This window comes from Bombina bombina, chromosome 3 (genome assembly GCF_027579735.1).
Source record: "Bombina bombina isolate aBomBom1 chromosome 3, aBomBom1.pri, whole genome shotgun sequence".
NCBI lineage: Eukaryota > Metazoa > Chordata > Amphibia > Anura > Bombinatoridae > Bombina > Bombina bombina.
In genome coordinates, this window is record NC_069501.1 from 1052180229 (window position 1) to 1052191307 (window position 11079).

Here is an 11079-nt window from a genome sequence, read left to right on the forward strand (position 1 = left end):
ATAATTTAGTGTAATTGTAAGCAATAAATAATACAGATTTGTAGAAGTTTTATTTTTCTTTATTTTATCAAATGGTTAATTAAAATACTACTCAAAAATACAAATTAACGCAGTTAGATCACTTTCAAAGCCATCCGATTTCAAATCATAAAAGCCATCCGATTTCAAATCAGGAAAAAGGCAAAATTCTGACTTTATATCTAGAAAATAAATTAAGAAAGGCAATCAAATAAAAAAAGACAACAAAAAAATAGACAAAAATATTTAACAGATCTGAAGTCAACGCATATAAATATATGTTTCATTTTTTTTCTACTAAAAGATCAACATTCAGAAGGTACAAAAATCGAGAGATCGGTTTTACATAAATACATTCAAAGTAAAACTAAATCTTAGAGAGTTGGGGAATCTTTAGTTTGTTATTCTAAAATGTCTGAGTCCACCCGCAGAGTCTGACAAAGTATGAAAGGGGTGTGAGCTCACATTCTTACTGTGACAGGCAAAAAGTATTGAGGATATAGGAAATATTGCTGGAAATAGTATTTAATAGGTTGCTTATGTGAAACCGCTTTGCGTGATCCATGCATAGTTGTGTTGTGCATAGCTCAATAAATAAATGGGGATTGAGGGGGGCTAATACTGATGGTGGGTTTAAATGTACAGGGTTTTAATGACATAATGGGAAAAGGCAAATTGGCCTCCTGTTTCAAAGGATAGAAAGTCCTACAGATGTGTCAGCACTGGGGGTTCTTGGGAACACCCCTGAGGCACAGGATGTATGTTTAAGTCTGTGTAGGTGGGATGGGGGTCACATGGCCCAAGATGGTGTTTGCTGGGTGTTTGTGCTGCACAGCTGTAGTCCATGCTATCTGAGGAAGGATGGGGGAGGTTGAAAATGGAGCAACTTCCGGACCCATTTTCCAGGTAACTTCCTGCAATATAAGCCTGACAACCAGGGGTATCATATGTAGATTCCCCATGCATTGGTGGCTGATCATATTCAGAGGCCAGAGATTGAGCACCATATCTTTTAGGAGTTGGTGGATTCTCGAATATAGGTGCTGAGTAAGCTGTCAGGCCATACATATTTCCTGGTGTCTTGCTGTAGGCATTGGCCATGGGCACATCATAGGCACCCTCATCATCTAGAGGTAGGGAGTTGGTGAATGCCATCAGTGATGGGCTGCTGCTTGGAGACTGCCCCCCGGGAGAGCCACAGCCACCCTTGCCCTTGTGGTCCTTTTTATACTTCATTCTCCTGTTCTGGAACCAGATCTTAATCTGCCTCTCGGACAAATTAAGCAACTTTGCCATCTCAAGTCTTCTAGGGCGGCAGAGGTATCGGTTAAAGTGAAACTCTTTCTCCAGCTCAACCAGCTGTGAATTAGTATAAGCAGTCCTAGCCCTTTTGGATGCAGCGAGTAAGCTGTTGTCCAGTGAACTGTCATCTTCTGAAACAAAGAATAAACACACCATATTAAGCCAAATATATTATTATGAATAGACTTTAAAGAAAAAAATGAATACTAATTCAACAATGTTTACGTTAGAAGGGCCCTGATCCTGGTGTTTGTACTGAAATTATATTTTATCTTCTTTAAATTTAGTTTAAAAATAAATAAATCATTAATAACAAATAAATAAAAGACCACAAAGTTGGACATATCTAAGTTCTTACACAACAACAACAACAACATATAAACTTTATTTACTAGTCTGTAATTCCTGGATTGCCAACTCTGGAGAACAAAATCAACAATGCTTGCTCAAACACCGTATGTAACAGACAGGGACACATATCACCCACACACAGTCCCACACATAGATAGATAGATAGATAGATAGATAGATAGATAGATAGATAGAATAGATAGATGATAGACAGTTAAAAATACAAAAAATAAGTTTGATACTAAAATATAAAACTTATTTTTATTTGTTTCTGCAGACCATATTTGTGAGTTAGTATATATGTGCAGATTTTAAGTATGACCGGATGAGTCCCTGAAGATAAAATAATAGTCCTTGTTTTATATCAGTCAGTAAGCAAACGACACTTTATCATCTAAATTAAGGAGAACTTCTTAAAGTAACCTCATGTCACAACACATCCAGGAGAAGCTATTTTTCATTCATATAATGAGTTGTATATAGGTGTGTATATATATATATATATATATATATATATATATATATATATATATATATATATATATATATATATTATATATATACAAGCACATAGACAAACAATACAAACATAAGCTACATACACCTTGAAACAGGTAACTCCTGTAGGTGGAAGGAGGAGTGAAGGCATCGCATAATATTTACCTGTTGGGGGAGGAACTTGTTTCTTCTGCTTGGAGTTCTGTCGAGTTTCCTTCATCCATGGGAAAATCTGCTTGGGTAAATTGCTGCTCTTGCTGTTCTTCTTGGGGACAGTGACGTCAGCAGAAGCTGTCCCATTGCCCTCCTTTGATAGACAGTTCTGACTGGAATTATTTTTTGGGACGGGGGAGATTGAGTTTGGGGACTGGGGTTGGTGAACTTTTTCTGAGGTATCAGTCAAATTATAAGTAGTATTTTTAATAGAATGTTCACCTTTTTGGCAGCCTAAATTACTGGAGTTTGACTCCAGACAATATGGGGGCTGGTATTCATTCCCAGCAGTATAAGTTTGTTGCCCAATATAGTCCATGCCATTTATGTCCTGGAAGCCACAACCTCCAAAAGAACCTGAGTTGTCAAAGTAAAGTGATTTCTGCATTTCCCCAATCTGCTTGTTCCTCACAAAGGGAAATGTGACACCTTAGCTGCTAAGTGATGAAATCTCAGGGATCACTTTAAGATGACCCTTACTGCTGATCTTGAGTCAGGCGTATCAAGCAGAAAGTGGGTAATGGATCGGTCTCCTAAACCTGAGCCCACGCCATCTCTTCAGTCCAAACAAATCGTACAAAAACGTCCCAACCTGCTGACACAGAAAAAAAAAGAAAAGTAAAAGGATGAATATGGTCAAAGGATTTGGGAAACACCTTCTGACGTCATCTGACGTTGCACCTAAAAAGTATATTTTAAATATTTTATAGAAATGTCTTTTTTTGGATGGAGACAAACAAAGAAGATTAGAAGAGGAAAATACGCTATTTTAATACACAATCCCCTGTGGCAAATCTTTAATATAATCCTGGTGCTACAGAATCCAAATGCTGCCACTTTAAGTGCTTGGAATCAGAAAGAGAGAATAGGAATTTCTAAAAATGTATGTATCATTCTTTTTTTATTTATGTATTAATATTCGATAAATATATCAAGACTGAATGCTAATCTTTAATATGTTTATTAAATTACAAAAGAAATGTGTATTTGCAAACATCATTTTTTTTTTGTAAATACCCATAAAAAGTATTTAATAGGTGCAACCTGTAAGTTTCTGTTTAAATTATTTTTAAATTTTTTTTAAAAAAAAAAATAGAAGAGGTAAATTGTAGTTATATTTTGTGAAACAATGTATTCATAAAGCAGGTTTCTAAAAAATAAACTAATATGAACTAATTATAAGAAACTGAAACAAATGTGGAAACATTTAAACCACAAGTAAATCAGATAAAACACAATTCTGGACGAAAATATACAAAAAAAAGTTATTCTTTCACCTTAATATTAATCTAGAGGCTATTTATTAAAATATCTATTTCATTTTATAGTGATGTGAACCAATCAGTTGGTTTAATATTGTCACATTGAAGTGTTGGAAAACCTCTTGCACTAGGAATGAACCAGTCTAGTAATGATAATATTTGTCACTGAGCAATAAATCATAAAAATGAATTTTCATGAGCACATGGTTTGATGTACAGGATCATTGTCCTGCACTAAAACTTCTACGAGTTTTGTAACTTTACAGAATATGTTTGACTTGATGATGACAAATAGATTGTTAGTATTTTATAGTAATTTCGTACATTCAAATTTCTTAAGATTTTTTTTTAATGCTTAATTTCCACACTTGGACTTTAAATATTTCCACTTGTTTGAATCTGTCTATTTCCCTCCTAATATTCTTCACTTTAAATTTGTTTTCATAAAAGTTTTAAATTGCAGAGATAAGTTCTGAAAATTATTTTAAATAGAATTTTACATTTACAAACTGTTTTATTGTATTCCCAGGTATATATCTTAAGGGCTACACTTATTGTGACGTTCTAGGTGACAGTGTAAAGTAAAACTTTAAGGGAATAGATCACATTATACCTGACATGATGGATGGATTTAGGAAAGGTGAACTATGTTATTCACCCGATCTCTAACTCAATTCACAAGTTCCAAGGGGCATCAAAATAACCAGCAGCAATCTCTAACTAGCAATGCATGAAAAAGATAGGAGAGATATCCGTGTAGTGTGGAAGGACATGAGCACTTTATCTAGGGAAGATTTTGCTATATTTGCTGCAAATTAACTTTTTTTTGTTATAAGATTTTATTGTTATTATTATTATTTATCTCAATGTTGCACGTGTACAACTCAGCAACTCGTCAGTCCCCCATTTCTGAGTTGGAATGTTTAATTATCTGTCTGTCTGTCTGTCTGTCTGTCTGTCTGTCTGTCTGTCTGTCTGTCTGTCTGTCTGTCTGTCTGTCTGTCTGTCTGTCTGTCTGTCTGTCTGTCTATCTATCTATCTATCTATCTATCTATCCATCATCTATCTATCTATCTATCTATCTATCTATCTATCTATCTATCTATCTATTTATCTATCCATCCATCCATCATCTATCTATCTATCTATCTATCTATCTATCTATCTATCTATCTATCTATCTATCTATCTATCTATCTATCTATCTAATCTATCCATCTATCTCTAAATAAATGTAGGTATATAGAGATAATGACAACAGATGGGAGCAGACACACACTATATAACTTAAAGGGGAGGTCCGTTTGGAACCCTTTGTGCACTTTTGCACCATAATGCCTGTACGCCCCTTTTTTTTAATTAAATCCAAGTTATAAACATGCAATATTAAATCTGTATTTCAAAATATGTTAAATTGTTATGTAACTTGCATCGCTTATTATCAAAGAGTGAACTGTAAGTTGAAATAAATATATTTTACATAAATCTCATTTTGTTTGTCTTTGTTTCTACTCTTTTGTGTGCTTTTTCAGGTTAACCCCTTATCTTCCAGACACCAATAACAAAGCATTGAAGGCCTAGAAAACAAATGACATATAATGGCTACATAGCAACTTATTTATTACTAATTAAATTCTGTATAACTTTTCACCTTCTATTTTAATTATTTTGCATAATATCGTTTGTGTTATAAGTTGCCTTTGTGAATACATCAGTAATTTACTCAATCCATATCCAAACCGACATTAAATAAAGTTTAATAAATGTAATTGCTTTACAATGACCTATTATTTAATCCTGTATTCGTTCCTTATGTCCTCAGCCATATGTATTTTGCATTTTACATTTTTATAACAACCATCTATGAAGCATTAGCAGCTTTCCTTTAAATGGGAGTTGTACACTAAGTATAACTTCTGCTAATGTTACAAAGGGGCCCTCTCTGAGTCCTAGCAGATCTGAGAATCAACTGCCTGCACATTCCCCTCATATTTACCATCAAACTTTCTCTAACATTCCCAAATGTTTACAGAGGACTTGGGCTGAGGAATTTGACTCACATGGAGCCAAAAGCAGTAATAACATAAAATTGTTCCACTTGGCAGAACTCCTTCAGCATGTTTATCATTTATTAGCAAAAATGCATCCTGTCCATTCCTAAAATTCACACTAAAAGTTAAAAATAATTTTTTTTGGGGGGGGGGTTGGGGGAGGGGCTTGAAAACTTTTAAGCTACTGTACCCCTCTGATTTGTGTTAAGCTAAAGAGTTCAGTGGATTACAATGCAGGAATAAGTCTGTAGAATGCCATATTGCCTTTGTAATCATCTCCAGGTTTTCTACTGATCAGCCACTTCTTTGTCCTACAAGGTTCACGACTTTTACAAATCCCTGATTTTATTAACTGATTGAATAATATTTTTCACATAAAAATGAAAGCCTTAAAATCCAAAACGCAGTATTATGCCATAGTATGAATATAGATGATATATTATATATAAATTACTGTTTATTTAATAGCTAACGCTCTAAGCTCACATATAAATATGATTTGTATGTTTCCTTGTTTGATTTATATCAGCTCGGCTTCAAAACCTGTGTGAGACATTTATCAAAAACGAATTATCATTTTAGCAACTACAATAGCTTAGAGCACACACACAAAAGAAATATAGAAATAGGTTGCAAATAAAATAAAACGTGTAGTGACTTTAATTTAACTGAGCTACAAAACCATCTAATTAAATCTGTTTGTGCAATTAATGTTGGCCGATGCTAGTTATTTCTAAGGAATCGTGAAACTGTTACACAGATATTAAACATTTTTATTTGGGATAAATTATATAAATATATGTTTATTATTTTGGTTTTGGAGAGAATGTGCTGTATTTGATTTCCCCAAATGATATTATCCTTTTTGTGTTGAAATAGCATTGCTCATATAACCCAAGCAATATTTATCAACACACCAAAAAGCAGTTTTTTTTTGTTAAGAAATTGATATATGTACAAAGACATCAACCATATATTATATGACAGCACATATATATCATAGATTATCAATAAATGATAATTGTTAACTACAAATTAATGCTCATGCAAATGATAGACTGATTGTGTTTGAGATCACAGAGAGTATGAAAACCCCATATCACCTTGCAACAACCCTTGTAAAAATGTACATTCTGCATACATCTCCTCTTAAAAAATATTAAACCCAAGAGTTAAAAGGGAAGGAGAATTTAATGGCAGTCGTAGTAGTGTGAAGTCAGCCCATCCTTTTGCCTTCAGCAGTAGCAAATCCTTGTGAACTCTGTTTGAACCAAGAATCAGACTATAAATCATGTATACAAAAGCCTGCTGTTTGCTTGGAGTGAAAATATCTTACCTTTAACACTTTCATAGGCGAAGAGGGAGCAGTAGACGAGGCTGCAGTCTATATTCTGCTACAGATAAGAGAACTGAGCAGGGATGTTGGGGAGGCGTTAGCAAAGGGAATACTGGAGGGCCGTTTTTGGGGAAGGTGGGTGGTAGTGGGGGTGGTGGAAGAGTGAAGTGGTGTTAGGGGTATTGCCAATGCAGATTATGATTGTTTAGTGATCTTTAAGAGGGGTTGTCAGCTCAAGCATTGAACCTAACCCTGCGTCACTGCATCCACAGATACAATCAGGACAGTGGCAAAAATTTGCATTGATTACTGGAAGGAAATAGGCGTCATAATGGATGCCTGGCAAAGAAGAAGCAAGAGAAAGGTTTCTGATCAATAAAGGAAAAAAAAATAGATATTTAAGCTTATCCAGTGCATTTTTTTCAGACATATGCTCACATATACACGTCATAAGTACATATATCCTTTTCAATACAGCCATCAAAATGATAATATGTTTCCTTAGCTCACCCCCATTTAGCCCATTCTCCTATAACCCCCTACCATTTGTATTAGTGCCCCACACCACTCTATATATAATGCCTAGATATTGCTGCTCATCCTATCAGAGGTGTATTCACACGCTCCCTGATCTTAGTGTACTTATCAAGCACATCAAGGCTTTTAAAGCACTGATCTCTGTTCCAAAAAACTTTCTCTGACCTCTGATTTATGGTTTCTATGCAAACAACCTCATCCTTAAAATTAACACAATGACTGGATTTTAAAGAGAGGGTGGGGAGGGCTCTGACCATGCTCTGATAATTTCATATGACAAAAATCAAATGATGAATTTGGTTAACTTAATTCACTATGCCATTTTTTTTTCTTTCCAGAATTTAACTGTAAGTTAATGTACCCCAACAACTTGAGCCTTACACAGGCTTGTTAATGGGTTTAGATATTAGATGTTTCTACCCATGCATACACAATTTCCCCTTGTCTCTGTGGGCCTTCCAAAAGATTTATGGGTCTTTTGCCTTCTGTAGCTATAAACAAGGAGAAAGGGAATCACAGACACTGCATTGCTTAGTAACTCAAGGAATCTGTGTAACAAAAAAAAGCCCAGTTGTAGGAAGAAGATTTAGAGATTTTTTTTTAGCCAAGTTGGCAACTTTATCTCAGCACTTCTACAGCCCCCGCTTTCATTAGAAGAGGACACAGCAAAACATTGAAGCCTTTAAAGAGACATTTATACACACCAAGGATATGGGGCTTTCCCACACACACAAATATGGACATAGAAATCCACCATAGCATCTGGGAAGGCTGCAGCAGTATTGCAATATAAACGCTTTCTGAAGAACAAAAAGAGAAGATATTTTAGGACAGCCTGGGTTAGTGTCTGCTCCATGACCAGGCTTCTGTTTTACAGCAGGTAATTTGAGGTAGTATTTTGTGTGTCTAGGTAGTTGTGAGTATGGTTGCTCTATAAGTCACTTTATATTGTAAAGATTAGATAATGTTAGTTACCTCACCTCAAGGGGTTAATGTCGATAAATTATTTGAGCACTTCTACAAGTGACATTATATTTGCCAGCATACACATGTATCCTATTTGTTTATAATTGAATTGCAATAAGATAAAAGCTCGTGCACAATATGTATTTGCAGTGTTGGTTTTAAAAACAAATAGAATTTTAGGATCTTTGACATTTTCGTTTGAGACCCTCAGTTAAATATATATTTATGGATTTTCTATTTAAACACAATTCAAATTAAGTTAAATTTATTATAAATGTGACTTGTCATGTTTGTGGATGTCTTATACAGCAGCATTTCCTATTTAATATCATATACATTTATTTATAATAGATTGCCTAGTCAAAAGCCTTTATAGTTTACCGTTTTTTTTATTTCTTTTCCTGGTTAACATATTTGGGATTCATAAAAATGTATCGTTTTTCATTTCATTGATGCGCCGGCAGATACATATTCCCTGTGAGAGACAATAGGGAAAGCCATAAAAATAAAATTATTAATACCGAGAGAACAGTCTCTTATTTTAGTGCAGATAAATCACAGGATCCTGAAACAACGAAAATGCGTTGAAAACAAAAGGCCAATATTAATTTCCCTATATTAGTTATTTGTGCTGTGTAATATACATTAAACCCTGTATATAGTTTGTAATACTCTGTTATGTAAACGATTAATTAAAATATTCATTTATAGCAAAATTTATATATATTTTTTGTTCTTGCAGTTAGGAAATGTGTTATTTATTTTATGTTTTCTTATAAATACAACTAATTATTTGAAAAAAAACAAAAAAACAATTGAATCAAGTAACACATATTTCATCTCCATATTATAGCTATTTAATTGTGTGTGTTCAAACAAAGATACATATTCATATAAGTTGTGTATGTGTGCAGCTATGGGTACTTATATGTTACATATGGGTACTTATATGTTACATATGGGTACTTATATGTTACAAGTGGGTACTTATATGTTACATATGGGTACTTATATGTTACATATGGGTACTTATATGTTACATGTGGGTACTTATATGTTACATATGGGTACTTATATGTTACATATGGGTACTTATATGTTACATATGGGTACTTATATGTTACACTACATATGGGTGCTTATATGTTACATATGGGTATTTATATGTTACATATGGGTACTTATATGTTACATATACACAAATCTATAAGGTAGCATTAATAAAATAATACACCTTTGAATGAATGTACTACACAGATAAACTGAACAGTCTTTTTTTCCCTTTCATTTGAAAGCTTGAGTCAAGCTATCTATTTATTACAGAGGAATAATTCAACATTGTCTCGTAATAATAATCCAATAATGATAATCTTTATAGGGAAAGAGTACTAGTTCTTCTAGTTTTATAGCTGTACTTATCCATTTTAATGACCTTTGGCTCAACAAAGCCATAATTCAACACAAAGGAAATCCTAGCATGGCCTCAAGTGCTTCTTTATCCAATGTCTTAACCGCTTCACTGCTGTGGGAACCATGTTCTCCTCTCAAGCCTACCAGCGTTCCAATGGTTAAATCTTGCCTGTTTTATGTACCCAATCCAGGAAATAAAATCTGAATTTATTCAAATAAAACATAAAGTTTTGTCACCTTTCAGCTAAACGTCATCCCACGTTGACCAATAATTGTTCTTTTAAACATCATTTTTGTGTTATGTGGCTGTACTGTCCTTTAACTCTTTCTTTACTGTTTCTCTAGGTCATTTTTACAGGGAACTCGGTTTTATGAATCTCATCCCAAGTGCACTCCAGACAGCCTAAGAGAAAATGCAGAGAATGATCACTTAATCGTATATATGGGATTTTATTGTTTACTAAAACAATGGAGTGGGTATAAAAATTGTTTACTATCCCACTTACGTGATCAAGTATTTCCCCATCCCCGTTCAGATGTGCTACTGTGTCATGTTTAGCACAGATCAGTCTTCTGCTCTCCATTTCTCTCTTGCTGCTTCCTTTTTTTAAACCACTGGATATTTTATTGCAATTTTACATCTCATTTGCACTCTGTCACATTTTTTTTGCCTTGCTAAATGTTTTAGGTCCTCAGCTATTTCGAACATTTGTTTATGTAATTACTTGTAATTGTACATTGCTACAGATCTGTCATACCCAGGGGAGCGATTGTAATAAAAATTGGTAATAAAATATTTTGTTTTGCCTTTTTTCCTTCATATGAAAGCTCTGTGCTGGGTGTAAATGGGTTTGCAGGCTGCGTGGAAAGACAAACACAATCAGGTAGAACCTGTGAAATGAGGTCAGATATGGAAGAATGGGGAAGTTTATGATTTAAATGTGAGCATAAAAGAACTTTGTCAATAACGAGCCAGATTGGAGATTCTATTTATTTTTGTTTGTGTTTCTGTATTTGGTGGGTAGGCAAACAATATATAGAGGTAGATAGATAGATACATTATATATATATATATATATATATATATATATATATATATATATATATATATATATATATATATATATATATATAT

General features: G+C 33.8%; 1 protein-coding gene and 1 long non-coding RNA gene across 2 annotated transcripts; one reads left to right on the forward strand and one right to left on the reverse strand.

Annotated features, from left to right (window-relative positions):
* Positions 1 to 231: 231 nt before the first annotated feature.
* LOC128654385 (homeobox protein Hox-D3-like) lies at positions 232 to 2822 on the reverse strand. The gene is made up of 2 exons (XM_053708281.1): positions 2335 to 2822; positions 232 to 1451 (listed from the first exon to the last, which is right to left on the reverse strand). The coding sequence occupies exons 1-2, from the start codon at positions 2768 to 2770 to the stop codon at positions 724 to 726; spliced, it is 1164 nt and encodes a 387-aa protein (XP_053564256.1). The 5' UTR covers positions 2771 to 2822; the 3' UTR covers positions 232 to 723.
* A 105-nt stretch (positions 2823 to 2927) lies between these two features.
* Positions 2928 to 10740, forward strand: LOC128654386 (uncharacterized). The gene is made up of 2 exons (XR_008401448.1): positions 2928 to 3265; positions 10290 to 10740. It is a non-coding gene; the product is annotated as an uncharacterized LOC128654386 (long non-coding RNA).
* Positions 10741 to 11079: the final 339 nt, after the last annotated feature.

Bases quoted from the DNA above. Each gene is read 5' to 3' on its own strand.
- LOC128654385 (XM_053708281.1), bottom strand. From the start codon at position 2,770: ATGCAGAAATCACTTTACTTTGACAACTCAGGTTCTTTTGGAGGTTGT. The intron at 1,452-2,334 runs GTAAATATTATG...TCTTTGTTTCAG, and splicing joins ACAAGTTCCTCCCCCAACAG to AAGATGACAGTTCACTGGAC.